The sequence below is a fragment of the Schistocerca gregaria genome, chromosome 2 (assembly GCF_023897955.1).
Source record: "Schistocerca gregaria isolate iqSchGreg1 chromosome 2, iqSchGreg1.2, whole genome shotgun sequence".
In the NCBI taxonomy this organism is placed as follows: Eukaryota; Metazoa; Arthropoda; class Insecta; order Orthoptera; family Acrididae; genus Schistocerca; species Schistocerca gregaria.
The window spans coordinates 504,171,785-504,196,530 of record NC_064921.1 but is presented as its reverse complement, the minus strand read 5'-3'; the positions used below and the strand labels follow the sequence as shown (position 1 = coordinate 504,196,530).

The following is a 24,746-nucleotide window of genomic DNA, read 5'->3' as shown; positions in this document are numbered from 1 at the left end:
CCATACCCACACACATTCATCCACTCGATCCAATCTGAAACGAGACTCATCTGACAAGGCAACATGTTTCCAGTCATCAACAGTCCAGCGTCGGTGCTAATGGGCCCAGGTGAGGTGTAAAGCTTTGTGTCGTGCAGTCATCAAAGGTACACGAGTGGGTCTTCGGCTCCAAAAGCCCATATCAATGAAATTTCATTGAACGGTCGCATGCTGAAACTTGTGGATGACCCAGCATTGAAATCTGCAGCAATCTGTGGAAGGGTTGCACTTCTGTCACGTTGAACAATTCTCTTCAGTTGTCATTGGTCCCATTCTTGCAGAATCTTTTTCTGGCTGTAGCAATTTCAGTGATTTGATGTTTTACCGGATTCTAGATATTCGCGGTACACTTGTGAAATGGTCATATGGGAAAATCCTCACTTAATCACTACCTCGGAGATGCTGTGTCCCATCGCTCATGCGCCAACTGTAAGACCATGTCCAAAGTAACTTACATCTTGATCATGTCATTGTAGCAGCAGTAACCATTCTAACAACTGCACCAGACACTTTTTGTCTTATATAGGAATTGCCGAATGCAGTGCCGTATTCTGCCTGTTTACATACCTCTGTATTTGCATACGCATGCCTACACCAGTTTTCCTGGCACTTCAGTGTATATGGAGAAGCAAGTTACCGAAATGAAGCCGATATGATATAAATCTTACCATGCAACATCAGGTGTGACGATGATTTAGATCAACATCTCAATCCGTACTTAACAGCACCTCAAGAATTTAGGACAACAATAAAACTCTTGAAAGTCACAGCAATACCTACTACCATTACCCATCAGTGTCAGGTTAGTTGTCAGCAGATGATATGTTAGCATTTCTTGATTCAAAAAATGGTTCAAATGGCTCTAAGCACTATGGGACTTAACAGATGAGGTCATCAGACCCGCAGACTTAGAACTACTTAAACCTAACTAACCTAAGGACATCGCACACATCCATGCCCGAGGCAGGATTTGAACCTGCAACCAAAGCAGCTGCGTGCTTCCGGACTGAAGCGCCTAGAACCACTCCACAGCTCGACCACAGCGGCCGGCTTTCTCGATTCCAAACAGCAGTGATACAAGTGGGTTTTGTTTTTTGATTGAATCCACATTAACATAAATTTCATATACAGATGAGTGTACAATACAGTGGCATGTACCATCTCCCAACATCTACTTTAGAACACATTCAAGTTAAACAAAAAATATAAATGACAGAGATGTATGGAGATAAAAATATCTAATGCCATCATTAGTACACATTTTTATCACCAACAATTTATTAGTAACCAGCATCCTCTAAAAGGCATATAAGATCATAAAATAGTTAAAGCAACTGTATGAGAGAGTGCTGTTTCTTATTCTATACAAGACACTATAGTTATGTAGTCACCATTTCCATCCAAGTCACACAGTGGTAAATGACAAATCCATTATTAATTCTGTATACTACTTACGTAAGTACTTTTTACATTTTATAGTTATAATTAGCAATTAGATAATACACTAACTAACCTGCCAATATCCTGTGCAATCTGTACTGGTGAATTGCAGTTTGATTTTGTTCCAGTGCCCAGTTGACCATACCCATTGCTACCCCACGCAAACAGTTGTCCCATATCTGACAATGCTAATGTATGCGAATAACCACATTCCACTTTTGTGATCACAACAGAGCAAAGGATACCTTTCACTCTCACTGGTGTCTGCTGGTTTGAGGTATTTCCAATGCCTAGCTGACCAACACCATTATAGCCCCAGGCATAAACCTGAAAACAATTAATCACAGTTAAAGTGTTTCAGTCCGAGCACAGAAACACCATAGCAATTTCATCCCTCAAACTAACTCAGCTATGATGACAAAAATGTTATATGAAAAATGTATTTTAAGATTTTGTCATTCAAAATTTCTTATACATAATTTGATTACAATGAAAATTCCAGAATGATTAAGACATACAATAATGAGACCAGGAAATTGTATGTGTTGCTGTAGCCATTGGTGTGTGTAGGAGAGAGAGAGAGAGAGAGAGAGAGAGAGAGAGAGAGAGAGAGAGAGAGAGAGAGTGTGTGTGTGTGTGTGTGTGTGTGTGTGTGTGTGTGTGTGTGTGTGTGGGGAGGGGAGGGGGGGGGCTGGCAGACATGTTATAAAAGAAGTTATTCCAATAAGAAACGAGGACCAACTGATAAACTGAGACTGTAGTATCATTCTCAGCCAGACCTGGAAAATCGCTGTTGGAGAAAGAGAAGGACAAGGTATTATGCAAACACAATGAGCTAGTGGCAAGCTCATATGGGAATAAAACTGCTGAAGTCATCGGGCCCTGCAAACGCAACAAGATGACTTCCGAGGTGAGTGGAGCCCCAGCAGTTATTCTTCTGATACTGCCTCTGCATCCACCACCACCAACTCAGCTAGTAAGGACGGCAGAAGCAATGCCCCATCAGAAAGCAGAGGGAGGGGATACAAGTCACTCACACACTCCTAAGGGTCAGTTTGTCGGCACACCTAATGATGGAAACAGGGTTGATTTCTGAAATATTGTGCCTCTTGGACACTGAATATTGACGGTATGCCCATGAAATATTCTTTCAACACATATGCTGGGAGAAGCTAAACAATCAAAGCAGAATTTAACACCATTTTCAGATCTACATTTCAACGAGCAGTGAAGTTTCAGCTACTTCATTGAAATTTAACTTAAGAAATAGAAATATTAAAACAAATTGTGAACAAAAAAGGTTACCCAGATCAGAAAACAGATATCCTGAATCATAAAACCATAGCACAGAAATCTGTACATTGTGCAGATCCACGTATAAAAGACTAACAGCGATAAGATTAAATACCGTAGCCTTGAATTTGTTGGGAAGCTTTCTTACAAAATAGCAAACATATTAAAGCAGTGCAATGCAAATGTAAGTTTCTGTATGAAGAACAAACAGTTTCTACAGCAATTAATTCATAAACCAAATCCATCTGATAACTTCAAACAGATTAGTCTGTCTGAAATCATGTGTTGGAATGTGACTGCTTCTGTGGGACAAATTGGGAAGAATTCTTCTACAAGATTCATGGAACACTGTGCTGCTTCCCATCTCACCAAAAATAATAAAGCAGCGGCTCATTGCCATCTACTGAAAACACGCCACTTAGAAATAGATAAATGTGCGACATGTTTACCCAAAGGCAGGCAGACATTTTAGAAACTACAGAAATTAAGAAGCATCTCTAACCAAATTCCTAGTCCATCTTCAATGAAAAGACTGAAAATAAACTCTGCAGAATGCTAAAATACTGAGCAAATACTTCAACATGTTAACACAGATGGATTTAACCAATTTTCTGTACATAATGCTTTCCAACATTTTTGAGAAATCTATATTATTAAACATTATCATCAACATCAGCAGCAACCAATCAATGTTCACTGCTGGATAATGGTCACCTTCAGACTAATTTATGCATTATGCTCTTCAGCTACATGCATCCATGTTGCTCCTGCAAGTTTTCTAATGCTGTCTATACACCTTCTCTTAAGATTCTTCTCAGTCTTCTCTTGCAGTATGGCAATAACATCACATAAAATTTCTAAGCAAAAATCCACAATCATTACACAATTCTGCAAGTTTCACCAAATGTCTGGATCACTACTGACAAGCACAATACCATTTCACTGACTGTGGCGTTACATAGTGTTCTAGTGAAATTGTGTGTATCCCTCTGTATTCTTACTGACAAATGATACTCGTGAATGAAAACAATAAAAAAAAATCATCGTAGAGGAGACAACACAAATGTTGTGCAAAACTTATTTTATAGGCATGTGGAGAATCACTGCATGCTGCTCTCAAACACAGGATGAGTTGGTAGATGTTTGTAAGCAGCTGGAAATCGCCCTGACCACTGTCAAATGATTGGCAGCTGCTGCGAATCTGTGTTTTGGAAGAGCTCCTCTGCATAATCTATAAGCAATTTGTAACAAATCAGCATATATGATTTAGTTATTGTAGCAGATTTTCTGACTAACATGTTGTGTTACATCTTGTAATACACTGAATACACTGCACCAGCCAAAATGAAGCCTCACTGGGCCTGCTGTTCTCAAATCTTAGATGAGTTGGTTAATATTCATAAGCACTTGGAAATCACCCTGACTACTTGGATCATTCCAGTTACTGGCAGAGGGGACTGAGAATACCAGCCTTGCGCATGGAGTTTCAATGAAGCTCAGAATTTGCAGCATTGTCCCTGGATCTGATCGTGGCCCTTTGGTTCTGAGTCAAGCGGAAGGACTGAGTCAGATACTTTGAATGTTCTGTGACGAGCTAGGCTGTCACTTCCTGGACTTGCGCTATAGGGTTGAGTCTGTAGGGTCACCATAAATAGGTCAGATGTGCACTACACATCAGAGACTGCTACTCAGGTAGCTGACTGTGTTTGGAGTGCACACAAGGGCTTTTTAGATTGGGTGACTCTCCATCCAATCCAGATAATGATAGCTGTAGGAAAGCCAGAAGTATCATGTATGATCAAATGAAATGTCTCCCGCAGATCAGTATTAAAACCCTAACGGTAAACTACTAGTGCATTCGCAACAAACTGCCAGAGTTTGAAGTGCTCATGGAAAGCAATGAAGCTCACATAATACTAGGTACAGAAAGCTAATTGAAACCTGGAATTGACAGCAGTGGGATTTTTGGGGGAAATTTAAGTGTATAAAGAAAGGATAGGTAAATGGAGGTAACATATTTGTCACAATAGACAAGAAACTCAGATTCATCGAGAAAGAAATTGAGGCTGCATGTGAGATTGTTTGGGCAAGATTTAGTATCAGGGATGGGCATAAAATGATAATCGGATCCTTCTATTGTCCACCAGACTTATCTCCTGATGTTATCAAAAACTTTAGAGGAAACCTAATTCACTTGTATGCAAGTTCCCCAATCATATTAATCATTGGTGGAGAACAATTAATTGGGAACATTACAGTGGACATGATAAGACAGCCTGTGAAACTTTACTAAAGGCCTTGTGTGAAAAGTACTTACAACACACAGACAGGTACCTCTCTCATGATGTAAATACGTTAGATCTAATGGCAACAAATAGACCAGATGTCTTTGAGGATGTCCACATTGAAACTGGTATCAATTACCATGATGTGGTTGTGGCAACAATGATTAGCAAAGTACAAAGAACAATTAAAACATGCACAAAGATATACATGTTCAGTAAATTAGTTAAAAAATCAGTAGTGTCATATGTCGATGTGGAACTTGAAACTTCCAGCACAGGACAGGAACACGTAGACAAAATGTGGCTCAAGTTTAAAAGAATAACTGACCACTCACTGGATAGATATGTACCCAGTAGAACAGTTCACAATGGGAGGGAACTTCCATGGTACACAATCACTGTAAAGAAACAGATTACTGTGTAATAGGTGTAAGACAAAGCACAGGGCTATAGATAGACAGACATTGAATGAAACATGTTTGGCTCACAAGGGAGCAATGCGTGATGCCTTCAGTGACTACTGTAGCAGAATACTGTCAAGTGATCTTTCGCAGAACCTAAAGAAATTCTGCTTGTATGTAAAGGCTGATAGTGGCACCAAAGTTAGTGGCCATTCCCTAGAGAATGAGATGGGAATTGAAATTGAGGGTAACAAAGCAAAAATGAAGTGCTTAACTTAGATTTCAAATGTTCCTTTACAAAGGAAAACCCCGGAGAACTGCCCCAATTTAATCCTCGTACCATTGAAAAGATGAATGAAATATGTATTTTTAATAACAGTGGTGTTGAGAAACAGTTGAAATCTTTAATATTGAAAAAAACTCCATGCCAACAGAATCCCAGTCAGATTCTGTACCGAATTTGCAGCTGAGTTAGCTCCTCTTCCCACCACAATCAATCATAGATCCCTCAATTTAAAAAAAAAAAAAAAATCCCAAGTTCTTGGAAAAAGGCATAGGTCACATCCATCTAGAAGAAGCGTAGTAAAAGTGATTTGCAAGACTACCATCCAACATCCATGACATCCATTTGTTGTAGAATCTTAGAATGTATTCTTAGTTGAAACGTAATCAGGTATTCTAAACAGAATGACATCCTCAGTGTCAACCAGCATGGATTTCAAAAACATCAATATGTGGAACCAGACTCGCACTTTTCCCACATGATATGGTAGCTTTGGATCAAGGCACCCATGTAGATGCAGTGACTCAGTACCACACCTATGTTTATTGTCAAAAGTACAATTACACACGGTATCAAATGATATTTGTGACTGGGTTGAGGACTGTTTGGTAGAGAGGACACAGCATGTTATGTTATCAGATGTAGAAGTGGTGGTAGTGGTGGTGGTGGTTAGTGTTTAATGTCCCGTCGACAATGAGGTCATTAGAGACGGAGCGCAAGCTCGGATTAGGGAAGGATTGGGAAGGAAATTGGCCGTGCCCTTTCAAAAGAACCATCCCGGCATTTGCCTGAAACGATTTAGGGAAATCACGGAAAACCTAAATCAGGATGGCCGGAGACGGGATGTAGAAGAACTATGGGTGTGCCACAGGGAAGTGTGTTGGGACCCTTGCTGCTCATGTTGTATATTAATGACCATGCAGATAATAATAATAATAGTAAAATCAGGCTTTTTGCAGATGATGCTGTTATCTATAATGAAGTACTATCTGAGACAAGCTGCATAAATATTCAGTCAGATCTTTTTATACAATTTCAACATGGTGCAGAGACTGGCAACTTGCTCTAAATGTTCGTACATGTACAGTTTTGCACTTCACAAAATGGAAAAAAAATGTAGTATCCTATGACTATGATATCAATGAGACACTGTTGGAATCGGGCAACTCATACAAATACCTGGTTGCAACACTTTTGAGCATATGTGGTCGTTCCATTTCATATCCACACAGTCACGGGTAAAGCACGCGATAGTCTTCGGTTCATTGGTAGAATACTGGAAAAGTAATATCAGTCTACAAAGGAGATTGCTTCAAATCACTTGTGCAACCAGTTCTAGAATATTGCCCACGTGTGGGGCCCTTACCAACACAAGACTAACAGGGGATGTTGAATGTACACAGTGAAGGGCAGTATGAATGGTCACAGGTTTGTTTAATCTTGGGAGAGTGGTAGAGAGATTTTAAAAGAACTGAACTCTCAGATTCTTAAAGGTAGACATAAACCATCTTGAGAAAACTATTAACAAAGTCAAGAACCGGCTTCAAATGATTACTCTGTGGCTATAATACAACCCCCTGTGTGACTCTCACATAGGGATTGTGAAGATAAGATTAGAATAATTACTGCACAGACAGAGGCATTCAAACCATCATTCTTTCTGTGCTCCTTCCGTGAATGGGACAGGAAGAAAACCTAACAACTAATACAATGGGACGTACCCTCTGCCAAGCACCTCAAAGTGGTTTGCAGAATATACAGGGTGTTAAAAAAGGTACGGCCAAACTTTCAGGAAACATTCCTCACACACAAAGAAAGAAAATATGTTATGTGGACATATGTCCAGAAATGCTTACTTTCCATGTTAGAGCTCATATTATTACTTCTCTTCAAATCACATTAATCATGGAATGGAAACACACAGCAACAGAACGTACCAGCGTGATTTCAAACACTTTGTTACAGGAAATGTTCAAAATGTCCTCCGTTAGCGAGGAAACATGCATCCACTCTCCGTCATATGGAATCCATGATGCGCTGATGCAGCCCTGGAGGATGGCATATTGTATCACAGCCGTCCACAATACGAGCACGAAGAGTCTCTACATTTGGTACCGGGGTTGCGTAGACAAGAGCTTTCAAATCCCCTATAAATGAAAGTCAAGAGGGTTGACGTTAGAAGAGCGTGGAGCCCATGGAATTGATCCGCCTCTACCAATCCATCAGTCACCGAATCTGTTGTTGAGAAGCGTACGAACACTTTGACTGAAATGTGCAGGAGCTCCATCGTGCATGAACCACATGTTGTGTCGTACTTGTAAAGGCACATGTTCTAGCAGCACAGGTAGAGTATCCCATATGAAATCATCATAACGTGCTCCACTGAGCGTGGGTGGAAGAACATGGGGCCCAATCAAGACATCACCAACAATGCCTGCCCAAACAATGAGTCGCATGTCAACACAAGCACCGAAGTCAACATTACCTTCCTTCAATTCGGCCAACTGACGGTGGATCGAGGAAGTACAGTACATACTGACAAAACTAAAATGAGCTCTAACATGGAAATTAAGCATTTCTGGACACATGTCCACAAAACATATTTTCTTTATTTGTGTGTGAGGAATGTTTCCTGAAAGTTTGGCCGTGCCTTTTTGTAACAACCTGTAGATGAAGATGTAGATGTCTGGCAGAGCATGAACGGACTACTATCGAAAGTGGAAGAACAAGGCCCAGGCAGCATCAGGAGCCTGTGGGTGAGGGCGAGTGGGAGGGAGAGAAGAGCGGGAGGATGGGGAGCAGAGGACACAAGCAGAGAAGGGAAAAGACTGGTGGGTGCATTGGCATAGAGTGGGCACATTGAGGGTGAGGGGACATGAACTGGGAGGAAATTACAGGACAGAGGGCTGGAAACAGTTGGGTGGTGGGTTGGGGACAGTAGGTTATCATAGGTTGAGCCCAAGATGATTTTGTGTGCAAAAAATGTATTGGAAGCATAACTCTAGTCTGCGCAGTTCAGGAAAGCTGATCGTGGAGGGGAGGATCCAGATGGCACAGGTAGTGAAGCAGTGATTGAAAATAAGCATGTTATGTGCTGCTACATGTTTTGCCACAAGGTGGCCCACTTTGCTCTTTGACACAATCTGGCAGTGGCCATCCTTCCTAGCTGACAAATAGCTGGTAGCCATACTAATTTAAAAAAAAAAACTGTCCAATGATTGCATCAGAGCTGGTATATGACATGGCTGCTTTCTAGGTAGCCCTGCTGTTGATGTGGTAGGATACGTCTGTGACTGGACTTTAATAGGAAGTGCTGGGTGCATGGACTGGACAGGTCATCCAAACTGACTCTTCCACAAGAATATGACCTGGTGCAGATTTGTTTGTATAATTCTCCAACAAAGGAGAAGTAGTTGTGTGTTAGGAGAAAGTTAGTAAGGTGTATGATAAATGAGGTGGTAGGTTTGGCATCTTAAGGGCATTGGGAGAGGTAGAATCCACAGCAGCAATACCGTCTGCATTAGAGATGTTCGTGTATAGGGAAGTGGAGTCACTGGTGATGAGTGGGGATCCAGGAGATAAAGGGATGTGGACGGTGGAAAGTCTGTGAAGGAAGTGATTAGTACCTTTGACACAAGAAGCAAGAGAATGAGATTTTCACTCTGCAGCGGAGTGTGCACCGATATGAAACTTCCTAGCAGATTAAAACTGTGTGCCGGGCCAAGACTCGAACTCGGGACCTTTGCCTTTCGCGGGCAAGTGCTCTACCATTGAACTACCCAAGCATGACTCACGAGCCGCCGTCACAGTTTAAATTCTGCCAGTACCTCGTCTCCTACCTTCCAAACTTCACAGAAGCTCCTCTGTGAAGAGTGTGTGTGTGTGTGTGTGTGTGTGTGTGTGTGTGTGTGTGTGTGTGTGTGTGTGTGTGTGTTTGTTTTCCACTTTTTTCTGAAAAAGGCTTTCCCAAACACTGTGTGTAACAGCCTTTTCACTGTGTCAGTTTGGTACTCAATCTGTCCATCTTTACAATGAGTAGCAATCTACCATCTTCAAACCGTTGATATTCTGACCTGGACTTTCCAAATGTTACATTCATATTCATTCATTCTATGTAGTGATCTCATGTTGCACGATGGTGTTGACAGAAGTTTGATGTTACCCAATTAATGATGTTTTGTTTACAGAATATTTATGTGTTATAAGTGCAAGTGATCATCATATTTTATTCACAAAGAATTAGAGAAGTAGTAATCCTGTGATCTCACCTGCCAGTTTCCACTCCACCAGACTTCTCCCCCTCCAACAAAATCCTGCAGTTATCTGCCCCTCATGTTTCCTTGGATGGTATCATCCACCAAGCCAATTTCAGACTGCAATAACATGCCAGACTTCACCTCAAAAAGCTATTCCACCTTCTCCTAAACTACCTCAACTGTGGTGTTCCCCTTCCTCCTTCCTGCCCCTCTGCAGCTCCCCAAATAGCCACATCATCCCCCTCCAACAAAACAAGCTTTGACAACTTCCTTAACATACCACCACCGCCTCCCAGATCTGTAATAACTCAATCACAAAAACCAATCATAACGGTACAGTGTTCTCAATCTCTCAGCCAAAGCAGTCTTCCCCCCTGAATTATCTGTATTATCCAAAGGTTGCTCTTTCAGCCATAAACTTGCATTTAACTGTGCTGCTTTTGTGAAGGACCTACTTTCCTTTACTGGAAGTATCACTTTGCAACCCAATCCCAAAACCTTTCCAAACCTGACACTGAACCATGTCTTTAACATTCCAACCATGATCGCAACGTGACCCAGCACCTCAGAATTATCCCTTACAAGCCTTCCAAGAATTCCTCGCCTCCAGCATTGCTTCACAACCTTTCCTCAGGTCACTACAACATGACCCTAACCTGTCCTTTGTAGAACTCCAGGCTCTATGTTCCCTAAAATCTCATGACTACATCATTATCCTCCCAGCAGACAAAGAAACTACCACTGTGGTACCTGACCAACAGGAGTACATTAGTGAAGATCTATGCCAGCTATCTGACACCTCTACTTACAGAATCTGCCATCAAGATCCCATCCTTCTGATTTAAACTGACCAGCAGTCCTTCCTAAAAACCTCAGGCCCCTCACAAAGACTTACACCTCAATCCATAGAACTTCTTTCCCCATCCAAACCACGCACCCCCTCCTTTTAGTTTTCAATCATTCTGGCTGACCTATAGTTGCTGGCTTCGAAGCACCCACCAAACATATCTTCCTTAATTGATCAATCCATGGTACAAAGACTTCCTTCGATATTAAAGATACCAACCATTTCCCAAATCAACTGAAATCTGTGACTGCCACTCCCACCACACCCCTTGCTTATCACCACTGATGCCATATCCCTCTATAACAACATCCCCCCATGAATATGGTCGGTCTGCTGCTGAACATTTCCTCAGTCAATGCCCACATGATTCCAAGCCTATGACATTGTTCTTTCTCACCTTAGTCAACTTAATCCTTACCAACAATTACCTCACCTCTGAGGGGCAGACATTCAAACAGATCAGGGGTATGGCCATGGAAACCAGGATGACACCTGCCTAGGTCAACCTTTCCATGGGTGGCTTGGAGGGGGCTTTCACAGGATCCATAAGCCTTCAGCCTCTGGTTTGGTTTAGAAACATTGACGACATCTTCATCATATGGAAATATGGTGAGGCTGACCTGTTAAAATTCCTGGAATCTCTAAAGACATTCTCCCAATTAAATTTCACATGGTCCTATTCCAAATCCCATGCTACTTTTCTTGATGCTGATCTCATCCTTGCCAAAGGCCAGCAAACACTTCCATCCACATCAAACCTACTAACAAGAAACAGTACTTACATTTTGACAGTTGCCATTCTTTCCATGTCAGACAATCCCTCCCATACAACCTTGGCATTCAACGCAAACGTATTTATTTGGATACAGACTCTTTACTGCAATACACCACCACTCTCATTTCATCCTTCGCTAGATGTAATTATCCCAAAAGCCTAGTTGAAAAGGAGATTTCCCAGGCCATCACATCCAATCCTGGTACTGCTGAACCCTCCAAAAAACAACTTTGGAACACACCACTTGTCACCCAGTACTATCCTGATCTTGAATGTATCAATCAGGTACTTCGACAAGACCATGATTTTCTAAAATCGTGCCCTGAAATGAGATCCATTCTGTCTCAGATTTTGCCCACCACACATAGAATAATAGCTTTCCATCGCCTACCCAATCTCCGCAATATCCTTGTCAGACCCTATGCTCCTTCTGCACCCATCTCTCTGCACTATGGCTCCTACCCCTGCGGCCGTCCCCACTGCAAAATTTCCCCTATGCATCCTCCTACCACCACCTATTCCATTCCCAGAATTGGTAAAACTTATACTATTAAAGGGAGAGCCACTTCTGAAACGACACTTCATACACCAGCTGTTATGCAAACATTGTTCGGCCTTTTACATCGGCATAACTACCACCCAGTTATCAGTCAGGATGAATGAGCATAGGTAAAGGGTGTATACAATCAACTCAAAGTATCCCATTGCATAGCATGCTGTATAACATAACAGTCATAACCTCAGTGCCTGTTTCACCACATGCACCATCTGCAGTCTTCCCCCAGACACCAGTTTCTCAGAACTCCGTAGGTGGGAACTAGCACTACAACATGTCCTTGGTTCTCGCCACCCACCTGTCCTTAATTTAGGTTAATTCCATCCATCTCAGGATTTACTCTCGTGTGTGTGTGTGTGTGTGTGTGTGTGTGTGTGTGTGTGTGTGTGTGTGTGTGTGTGTGTGTGTGTGCGGGCGGGTGCGCGCGCTCCTGCCACCACTTGAGTAGATTTTTTTATCTATCCATTTATATTAGAAGCAGTAGTTAGTTATTTTGCACTAATTACAGAGCTGATCGGCAAAGAAGTCTATAGAGCCTTTCAAGAGGGCACTGTTGGAAAAATATAAAAAGTAATAAAGAATTTCTATAGATTAACACACACAGCAAAGTTAAACTTTACACGGGTTATCAACTTACTTCGCCATTTTCTGTCACAGCCATGGATGATGTCTGGCCGCAAGCAATGGATACGCATTTCTTCCCACCAATTACACTGTTCACTTTTCTTGGAGCACTCTGGTTGGTGCTCAATGCTGAACCAACCTGACCACAGTTGTTATGTCCCCATGCATAAATCTGTAGCACAGAAAAGTGAATTAATTTTATTTATTGAATTTTCACTGAGTTTAACATTTTGCCAATGCTGTTTCAGAACTGATTTTGTTTTAGTAATCTTAATAAAAAACAATACAAGAAAATGAAAGGGGAAAATACAAACCTGGAAATACTCAACAGACCTAGAAAACCCAAATCAGGATGGCTGAGTCACTAAAATAAGCTTGTAACCTACTTAAAAGAACAGCTTTTGTACTTTCCAAATGTGTTTTGGTGACTTAAAAATATAGTAAAAAGATCAAGAAAGCAAGCAACTTATTATTCCATTCATTTCAGTTACAACTGCACAAGACTATTATGCTAGTGCATGGAATGATGACTGTGATAACCACAATCACTGAATGATCAGGAGGCAAGAGGTACAAGTAAATTCAAAATGTGGTTGTCTTAATTATTAATAAAATATTAACAATTTAATGAATTTAGACATATTAAAACTACAATGTAGAAAAACTTATCCATACAATTTCTTGCAACCACTTAGCAGAGGATGAGTTACTATATATCTTCATTGGAGATTTTTGCTGCCAATGACCTTACTCATGATTTGACAGCAATTTGAAGTTCTTTGCAGTTAGGGAAACGTGGTGACAACTTTGGGGAACAGGTGGGAGCAAAATCTGATCTGTACAGAGGTTTGTTAAAACAACTTTGATCTGAAAAAGTTAAGATTCTTTTCTAAGAGTATAGATACGTAGTGCTGTATAGTAAAACTATCCCAGAGCTCAACATAGTATGCGGTTTCTTTTTTTTTTTCCCCAGCAGCTTTTTTTAAAATTTCACTATATATTATTCACTTAACTGTTGTGCATCATTCCATGAACTGAACTAGTAATATACCTTCCCAGTACCAAAAGATAGCAATTATAACTTTCTTTCATGAAAAGATCTAACAGTGTTTTACAGGATTCTAAGATTAAATTAACACATTTGAGGAAAATGAGTCCAACACACACACACACACACACACACACACACACACACACACACACACAAAATTGTTAATCAACAATTTCCTGTGAGTGATTTATGCACAAATCACTGACAACTAAACAATCATCAACTCCTTGCACAATTTTGTCACTCATGAAATCATCTCCATAACTGAACAAATTTGACAGTGAGTATTCACAGCTTTTCTTTTCCCCATAACAGGTAAATCTGACACTTGAATCCATGAGATTTGTAACTGAAGAGGTTATCCAAACCTTCATCACACAAGGCACGCAACAAAGATCTTCCCTCTCAGAAAACCAGATGCATATTAACACAAACTACATACAAGCATGCCATAAATGTCATCAAACACACTATTTAATCTGTGATCTCTGTTTGCTGCAATCTGATCTCTGTTTACTGCAATCTCAGTACTGCTATGGCAGCAGTGTGTGGTGAAGTGTTCTTGTTGGTTAGCGTTTTATGTAGCGGCTGGCTCCCTCCCTGTAGTTGCAGCTGAGTCGGAGCACTTCACTTCATGAGATCTATCACTCGACATAATATACAAAATATTTCCTTTTTTTTTTTTAAAAAAAAAAAAGAAAAGAAATGGTCACCGTAGTTGATTCTTGTGAAGTAGAGGTCATGCTAATCAATGACTCTGAAATCCCATGTGTAGGCAAGGACAGGCTTGACAGCTGTTACTGGAGCAACTCGCATCACAAACTCGTATCACAAAAAAAGCACGTCATTTGCTTTTTTTCCTAACATATATTTCCTAGAATGGGCATACAGATTATTACAGTGACTCATGAATTAGATAGAACACAGCTTTTCATGCTACATACTCCTTGAAGGCTTAACATGACATACAAGATTACAATATATTTCATTTGTCAAAAAATCATCTGTTTTTTTGTTTTCATTCTTGGAGAGCATGGTTGCTCCTTGACAGTCAAGCCACTGCCAAACCAAGACACCATGCAATTTTTTCTATGGGCATGCCAACAGAAAATGGAAAAAACCTGCAGCACAACTGACACACTACGTGCATGCACTCAAAATAACTCCAGGCACCTTCCCAACTCTTCTTCCTATTATTATTACAAACATGTTGTTGCTTATGGAGCTGGAGGTGGTGGAAATTGAGGGTTGCATAGAACAGAATATACAACAAGAATGGACATTTGATTAAGAATCTTTAAGCAAGGAGGATGTCTGTCTGCATGCAAATTTTGTTCAACATTTTATACTAGCATTACGGCTATCAAGTTCTTAGAATGAACAGCCGCAAGAAAACAGCCTATTATGACACACTCAATATTCCAGAGATGAAAATGTTATGGAATTGAAGAGGATGATATGTACTTGTTTCATTACGTAGTTTATTTGGACCACCTCTTCCGATACTACTTCGGACACTGAGGATGGTGCCTAGGCCCGCACTGCAAACTTTACTCTTACATTAGATGGATTGAAATAATAATTTAATAATAACAATTAACACTACTACTTTCCACCTGAAACTATAAAATAAGGAAATCATTCCCACTCAAACCCAAGAATGGAAACACACCACTATTGCTTTCAAAGACAATTATTAATAAAAGTGTGATCAGAACCAGCAGGATTGACTCGCATCAATTCCCCCCCCCCCCCCCCCCCCCCCATAAAAAAACCAAGTTAGCCACGAAGTTAGTTTTATATTGATATGAAACGGTTGAAATTGGGGAAAAAACTGTACATCCACAATATCCCCCTCATTATTTTTTTTTTTATTTTTATTTTTTTTCTATTTTTGTTTTGCGACTTCCTTTATTACTGAAACACTTAACAAGTGCTAGACCAGTTCTCTTTTAGACTTTTCCTAGAAATTTGTAGCCAGAGATGATGATAACTAATGCTTATCTATATTAATGTATAGCCTGACTTCTCCCATAATCTTGAGAGTTCTCCATCATGATGGAATTTACAGAAATGAATGAATGAATTAATTAATTAATTGTGACACTTTTTTAGTGTCATGTAGGCAAGCCCTCATGGATTGATCATAGGTGCATAAAGACAGTAAAAATCAGGTAAAATAATATAAATAGGGCTACAACCTAGCCAAAATTTTGACTGCTCCTACTGTGTTGGATTTGACCATTTTAATGAATTGGAGGAGCACCTTGCTAATCATGCCATGTCAATAATAAAACATTACAGATCAGATACTGAATGTTCATTATCATGTTGCACCCCATTTACAAAATCACTGATTGTTTAAATACATTTGGTAGATGTTTCAATTTAATGACCTTTTTAAAATGTTGCTACCACTTGAGCACAGCTCAGAACTAAATGTGAATGAAGTACAGACCTGGCTGAATAGACAATTTACAATTTTTCTGTGGGTACAGCACAAAATGACAGGTGAATGACAGTTTAGCTAGAATTCACTAATGCAACTTTATTTTCAGATGATTTTTCATAAAATTAGATTGACAGAATTGCTTTTTACAACTTCAAAAGTGTGTTAGAAGAGGTAAATTCATCTATCTTTGATGTCTTTAGATGCAAGCAATATTTACACAATCTCATTTCCTTGTTATCTTATATTCATAAGCTTCAGACTTTTAAAACATATAGAACATATTTGCCACAAAATTTCAGTATTAATGTAGGAATATTTTAATTACCTCACCATCATCGGTCAAAGTAAGCGAATGATGACTCCCAGCAGCAACCGCAACTACATGCTTGCCTTCAAGAGCCATATCAATCACTGTTGGTTTCAGTCTTTGACAGGAAGTTCCATCTCCTACTTCACAATATCCATTGTGACCCCAAGAGAAAACCAATCCATCTGCAGTATATGCTAAAACATGGGGGCCACTCCCATATGCAAATCCTGGAAACATACCAGAAAAACAGACAGCTCTAAAACAAAATGTTCCATCATGTGTAGCACACTGCTCAAATTTGGCTTAGAATTGGATTAAACAGAGCAATAACAAGCAACAACATTTTACATAAAAAGTTGCTAAGATTGTGCTAATGAAGCACAAATTTTAACTACAATGCCACATACAATAAAAGATATCTTCCAATTCTGTGCAAGTAATAATATTATTAAATGATCGTCCTGTAGATCTGTCAATGTCTCCAGCAGAAAGGAATTGCATGACCATAATCCAGCAAACTACCTACCCTTACACCTCTTCCCCACCTCTTCCCCACCCCTTCCCTTCCAACCCGTTAAACCCTCCAGAATATAATTTACCTCTTAATACAATTCTACTGTACTTAGATGCGGCACAAAAATTTAATATTTGCTCTTAATACATTTCATTTAACAATAAATGTTAATTTTATACCATTAAAATACTATATTTAATAATTTGTAATTTTTCCATCCCTTGCACTGTGAAAACTATTAGTCCTAGAGAAAAAATAAACAGGACCTTTTCTTGTGGGAAATTTAACGTAGTTTAATTTTGTACCAACAAACATTTCTGCTATAAGCTTTCAAGTTATTCACAAAAAACATAAAAGAGTGATCTTTAAACACCCCACCATCCTTACACTTTTTAGTATGTTGTTCATGACACACCCTTCTACCACTGCACAAAAATTTGCAGCTACATCCTTTTTTCCTTCTTATTTTTGCACATTAACTGGACTAACAAGTGACTGCACAATTGACATTATATAGGAGGAGGACAGGAAGTAATTTGAGAAATATAAGCCAAAATGTCACAAGAGAATCATTAGAGCACAGTGTTACAACATCCTTCTACAGTATATTACTAATTTCAGTTGTGGAAAGCTTCACTGTAATAATAAGCACAGCTCATAACTTTTTAATGTTCAGGTTTCAGACAAACATAAAACTGTTCTCTATCCAAAGGTTAGTTTGGATACTGCAGTGTTTTACAAGGCATGGTGATATTGGAGGTAGTAAACCCTTGTTTTCCTCCAATCTGTGAACTGACTTACCAAGTCAATTGTAGAAGGAACCTGCAGTTTAACACTGATTCCAAGTCAGAGTTATCTTTCATTCTTCACATAAACTCTAATGCTAGCAGAGTTATATCCTTTAGTTACTAAACGCAGTTAACATTCAGACAAAAGTCACAGTTCTTAGTTTTAGAACAACCATAAATGTACAGGTGTCTTATTTATAGATTTGACATAAAATTGAAGTGCAAAAATTTCTCTTACCTTCCACACGCTTATGACAAAGTGCCTTTACTTTTTTTGGAAAAAGTGTGCTATCATGACATTCTAGTCCCAAACATCCTGCAGAATTGGAGCCCAGTGCATAAACATTGTCATCTTCTGTAACTATTAGAGCTTCATTTCCACTGTTCCCTAAAAGGAAAAAAAGAGGGATATTTTTTCCTCATGTGTCAGAGATAAAGAACAAGTCATGCAGCAATGTACAGGACTTGTACGGTATCAAGTACTTCATTAAGAAAAAACGGTCAAGTCTTGTCAAATATTCACCATTTTCAAAATATAATATTAAATTCAACAGTAAGTAAATGAGACAATGGGAGTACGGAAGATACTGAGCTGTATGATCTGCTGGTTCTATCCACACTAATATTATAAATGTGAAAGTGAATCTGTCTGCTGCATTTTCATAACTAAACCGCTGAACTGATTTTGATGAAATGTGTTTTGGAGATAGCTAGAACCCCAGGGAAGAAAGTAGGCTACTTTAGACAATAAAGAAATATTGACCTCTAAGGGTTTGAAGTGCAGAATGGAACTTTTTTTGTCAGTGAACATAAATCATGTTAACAATTATCAAATTTGTTGTATAATGTACACATTGTATAATGTGTAGCTACTTCAACAGCATAGTACATAGATGCACACTCCTGACCCCCACAGCTACTGCTTGGCAGTGACGCGATGCCGTGCATGCTATGCCATTGGACATTTGGAGGGGGGAGGAGAGAGCAAACGTTATGACATATGCTTAGCTCCAAGCAGGAGGGAGATACGCAAGGGCCACTGACATTACTGCACATACAAATATTATATATTTTTTGCACTGCAATGAACTACAAATCATTTATTTTCTTTCTTTGCCGATTTAACTCTATTTAATAATTTCAGAAATTCCACATTTTATTTTAGTGGCCAAATTGACTCTCTGAAACATAAATCCATTTTATAGTAGCTAACAGATTACTGGCACTACACACATACATATCCACTCCGCTACATATCCAAATACTCAAAAATTACTGGCTTACTTACTCACTACCACTCACCATAAAGAAACTACTGATAGGCGAACATAGTCACAGGCAACAGCTAACACTGATATACTGAACCAAGCATATTCCAAATGGTTCTCCCCCTATTAAATAAAACAACTCAGATGGCCTTTTTTGGTCTGACTATTTACAAAGATATTTTGCAGACAAAGAATGAGATACCTAAAGAGCATTATGAAACTTTTCTTAATAGACTATTAAAACAGTCACAAGTTTTATCATCACATACCCCCAAAATATATGTATTTTTATAAACAGATAAAGGTTAAAGCAACTTCCTTCTTGGCCAGATATAGCAGGTGTGGTTGACTGAACATTCTACATCTACATGACTACTCTGCAATTCACATTTAAGTGCTTGGCAGAGGGTTCATCGAACCACAATCATACTATCTCTCTGCTATTCCACTCCTGAACAGCGCGCGGGAAAAACAAACACCTAAACCTTTCTGTTCGAGCTCTGATTTCTCTTATTTTATTTTGATGATCATTCCTACCTATGTAGGTTGGGCTCAACAAAATATTTTCGCATTCGGAAGAGAAAGTTGGCGACTGAAATTTTGTAAAAACGTCTCGCCGCGACGAAAAACGTCTATGCTGTAATGACTTCCATCCCAACTCGTGTATCATATCTGCCACACTCTCTCCCCTATAACGTGATAATACAAAATGAGCTGCCCTTTTTTGCACCCTTTTGATGTCCTACGTCAATCCCACCTGGTAAGGATCCCACACCGCGCAACAATATTCTAACAGAGGACGAACGAGTGTAGTGTAAGCTGTCTCTTTAGTGGACTTGTTGCATCTTCTAAGTGTCCTGCCAATGAAACGCAACCTTTGGCTCGCCTTCCCGACAATATTATCTATGTGGTCCTTCCAACTGAAGTTGTTCGTAATTTTAACACCCAGGTACTTAGTTTAATTGACAGCCTTGAGAATTGTACTATTTATCGAGTAATCGAATTCCAACCGATTTCTTTTGGAACTCATGTGGATCATCTCACACTTTTCGTTATTTAGCGTCAACTGCCACCTGACACACCATACAGCAATCTTTTCTAAATCGCTTTGCAGCTGATACTGGTCTTCGGATGACCTTACTAGACGGTAAATTACAGCATCATCTGCGAACAGTCTAAGAGAACTGCTCAGATTGTCACCCAGGTCATTTATATAGATCAGGAACAGCAGAGGTCCCAGGACGCTTCCCTGGGGAACACCTGATATCACTTCAGTTTTACTCGATGATTTGCCGTCTGTTACTACGAACTGCGATCTTCCTGACAGGAAATCACGAATCCAGTCGCACAACTGAGACGATACCCCATAGGTCCGCAGCTTGATTAGAAGTCGCTTGTGAGGAACGGTGTCAAAAGCTTTCCGGAAGTCTAGAAATACGGAATCAACTTGAGATCCCCTGTCGATAGCGGCCATTACTTCGTGCGAATAAAGAGCTAGCTGTGTTGCACAAGGGCGATGTTTTCTGAAGCCATGCTGATTACGTGTCAATAGATCGTTCCCTTCGAGGTGATTCATAATGTTTGAATACAGTATATGCTCCAAAACCCTACTGCAAACTGACGTCAATGATATAGGTCTGTAGTTAAATGGATTACTCCTACTACCCTTCTTAAACACTGGTCCAATCTGTAGGTACAGATCTATCGGTAAGCGAGCGGTTGTATATGAGTGCTAAGTAGGGAGCTATAGTATCAGCATAATCTGAAAGGAACCTAATCAGTATACAATCTGGACCTGAAGACTTGCGCGTATCAAGCGATTTGAGTTGCTTCGCAACCCCTAAGGTATCTACTTGGGATGGAAGTCGTGTTTCAAATTCTGGAATATTCCACTCGTCTTCCCTGGTGAAGGAATTTCGGAAAACTGCGTTCAATAACTCCGCTTTAGCGGCACAGTTGTCGGTAACAGTACCATCGGCACTGCGCAGCGAAGGTATTGACTGCGTCTTGCCGCTTGTGTACTTTACATACGACCAGAATTTCTTCGGATTTTCTACCAAATTTCGAGACAATGTTTCGTTGTGGAACCTATTGAAGGCATCTCGCATCGAAGTACGTGCCAAATTTCGCGCGTCTGTAAATTTTAGCCCATCTTCGGGATTTCGTGTTCTTCTGAACTTCGCATGCTTTTTCTGTTGCTTCTGCAACAGCGTTCGGACCTTTTTTTGTGTACCACGGGGGATCCGTTCCATCTCTTACCAATTTATGAGGTATGAATCTCTCAATTGCTGTTGCTACTATATCTTTGAATTTGAGCCACATCTCGTCTACATTTGCATAGTCAGTTCGGAAGGAATGGAAATTGTCTTTTAGGAAGGCTTCTAGTGACACTTTATCCGCTTTTTTAAATAAAATTATTTTGTGTTTGTTTCTGATGGATTTGGAAGAAACTGTATTGAACCTAGCTACAACGACCTTGTGATCACTAATCCCTGTATCAGTCATGATGCTCTCTATCAGCTCTGGATTGTTTGTGGCTAAGAGGTCAAGTGTGTTTGGTTATTTAGAGTTTACAATTTCGTTTACTCAAATATGTGGCCAGCGATTGTCAACATATACAGAAGCCAATGTTAGAATACAAATCTGTCTCACTACTGAATTTTTTAATTTTCTTCCACCGTCTGCAGCATCAAGTCAGCCAAAGTTACTCAGTCATAGAACAAGCAACCATATAATAATTTATAGAATGCCGATAAAGATTTGAAAAATAAGACAATATTATTACAGCAAGAAAGAAGACTAGCGACAAAACATTAAAAGACTTTAAAATTCTTAACAGATTAAAATTGTTTGCCAGACGAGGATTCGAGGATGGGACTTTTGCTTTTCATAAGCAAGTGCTCTACTGACTTAACACATTCAAGCACAACTCATCCTCACAGCTTCACATCTGCCAGAACCTCTCTCTCGTCTTCCAATCTTAATCACCACAGCACGAACAAAATGCAGAGGTCCCAGGTTCAAGTCCTGGACTGACACCCAGTTTTAATCTAACACAAAGTATCAAATCAGCACACACACACACACACACACACACACACACACACACACACACTGCTGTAGAGTGAAATTTCATTCTGTAAATGCAAACAAATGTATAACACACTACAATGGAAGCTCTACACTTCTGCACACAGAGTAACAGGAGGCTTCAAATTAAGATTTGGAACTCCAGAGCTTATTCCTCAGATTTTTTGTTTCTATAGAATGACTGTTGAAAATGCTATGAAAAGAGTTGTCAATCACCTTTTTATCCACAATGAAGTTACATCCACTCTTTCATGAGGTAAACACACAACATTGGAAAACAGTACATACAATGCCTTGGGTTGATGCAATGATTTGGAATATTTTTAATATGGCACAGCAATCACTGTGTTGAACATTGATTGCACATTAAAACTGTTTGCTGAAGCAGGACCCAAAATACACAGGTACCATTGCTGACTGTTCCATTTTAATTGTGTCATCCAGGCACTCAAAAAATCACTTCATACACACAAACCCACTATCAAATGTGTCTTGTACTAATCTACCACTATACATATTCCGGTCAAAAGTATCCACACACCTTCAGAGTGTATCAATATGGGGTGTGTTCCCTTCACGACAACAAACTCTTCTGGGGATTTCTGAATGTCTGTGGAGGAATGGCGCCCCATTCTTCAAGAGCCAAAACCAGAAAAGGCAGTGATGCTAGACCCAGGCATCTGGAGCGAAGTCAGCATTTTAACATATCCCCAAAGGTGTTCCACTGGGTTCAGGTCGGAAATCTGGACAGCCAAGGAATGTTACTGTCTGCAAACCATTGCCTCATGGATGCTGCTTTATGGCAGGGTGCACAGCCATTCTGATATAAAATCATCATCTCTGAACTGACAACACAGTACTCCCTGTCTCTCTTTACACTGGTGGGTTCACATGTCATGACATCTAACAATCAATAACAGGTGTGATGCAAAGTCACTTAAGAGGTCCATTTTTACGTAATATGAAGGTTGTATGGTATGTACAGGCAGTCAATGTCTATTTAAGTCTATTTAAATCTTAAGTGCCTGTAATGAAAAGCTTATTCATTGTGCTGACCCACAGTCTGGCCCCTCCCACCTTCGCCTGATCACCTTGCAACATGAAATATTTGTTGTTTAAGACAGCTGTTACTTTAGGGTTTTTGATTGTCTGTATACTTGTCTAATTATACATGGCCTCCATGTTGTATCTTCACCATTCTTCATAGGACTTTAATAACTAAGATGAAGTCTCAAGTATTAATACTCAGCAGTACTGCCACCTGGTGGCCTTGTTATCTTCCTGAACAGCATAGCCACCATAATAATCAAGTTTCGAATGGTCATTGTATAAAATATTTTACTCCATACCTATGTAGGACATGTTCTCCTTAACTTGGCATGTTTTCGTAACTGTACTTTGACTCAGTTCCTGTTTGTTCTTAGTGGTTAGTTACCTATTATTATGCACCATGCATTATTTCTGGCTCCTTGTGAATTTCTTCAGATTAATCTAATGATGTACAAAATGAAACACATCATTGAAGAAAGTAGTACCACACGACATGTGACTTCAATGTATTTTTATAGTATATTATAGGAATGACATAACCTTCAAATTTAGCATCAGTTCCTCATTACATAGGGGTGTCTGAATACTTCTGATCATACAGTATATCTCTCCTTTTGGATATTCACACTGTTAATCTGTAGGTATAACTAAATTGGAAGCACAGAATCCATAAAGATGTCCTTTTAAATTGAAATGAATATTTCCAGGACAGTGGAACAAATGTTAAGGTAAAATAGAGAACTGCAAAAATAGCTAACAATGTAAGAAACCTTAGTACTGCAACAACGCAATAAAACGTTGTGTACCTGAATATCTGCCAAGATCAAGCAGCAAGCACCATCGTCACTACCATTTAAGTGTTAATAGTTTTGCAATCCTGTTAACAATTGGGCAAGGGAGGAGAGCTCTAAGGGCTAGTAGCAGCTCGGCAATTTTTCAACAACACTTCACTGGACTGGAACCATGAAAGTTTCATAGAATCATTCATACAAAATGCCGTTTATATTACAAGGCATTTGGCCAGATACCTGGTATCAAGTATGCTGACACACAAAGCTTACACTGAGGTGATAAAAGCCATGGGAACAGCAATGTGCACATATACACCTGCAGTGCCTCTCCTGTGATCATGACCATATCATTTGTACTGCACTCTAATCTGTTTGAATGTTCTTCAATCTCACAGTTTATCTTTAATATTCCTCAATTTTATAAAAGAATTATCCAAAGATGATCCATTATCCTGTCATCATCTGTCTATGTGGCTGAGTCCCATAACAATAGTAATTACCAGTTAGGTGCTCATGAACTAGCCACTTGATCGAGCAAGCATGAGCTGCAATTACCTGCTGCCACATTTTGAAGGCAGCATTATTTACATGGTGGGTGGGTTGACTTTAGGGGCACTTAACATCGAGGTTATC

At 39.7% G+C, this 24,746-nt stretch overlaps 1 protein-coding gene across 8 annotated transcripts in view; it reads right to left on the bottom strand.

The window, feature by feature from the left end:
• Positions 1 to 24,746, bottom strand: part of LOC126328814 (RCC1 and BTB domain-containing protein 1-like) — a 203,583-nt gene that overhangs the window by 126,416 nt on the left and 52,421 nt on the right. For all 8 annotated transcript variants that reach the window (XR_007561953.1, XR_007561969.1, XM_049996072.1 and 5 more), the window contains 4 exons: positions 18,153 to 18,302; positions 16,628 to 16,839; positions 12,813 to 12,971; positions 1,553 to 1,806 (listed from right to left, as the gene is read on the bottom strand). Coding sequence is in view for 6 of the 8 variants with exons in the window: in XM_049996072.1 (XP_049852029.1) it covers positions 1,553 to 1,806; positions 12,813 to 12,971; positions 16,628 to 16,839; positions 18,153 to 18,302 (775 nt within the window). In the remaining 2 variants the exon portion in view is untranslated. The remainder of the gene's footprint in view (positions 1 to 1,552; positions 1,807 to 12,812; positions 12,972 to 16,627; positions 16,840 to 18,152; positions 18,303 to 24,746) is intronic.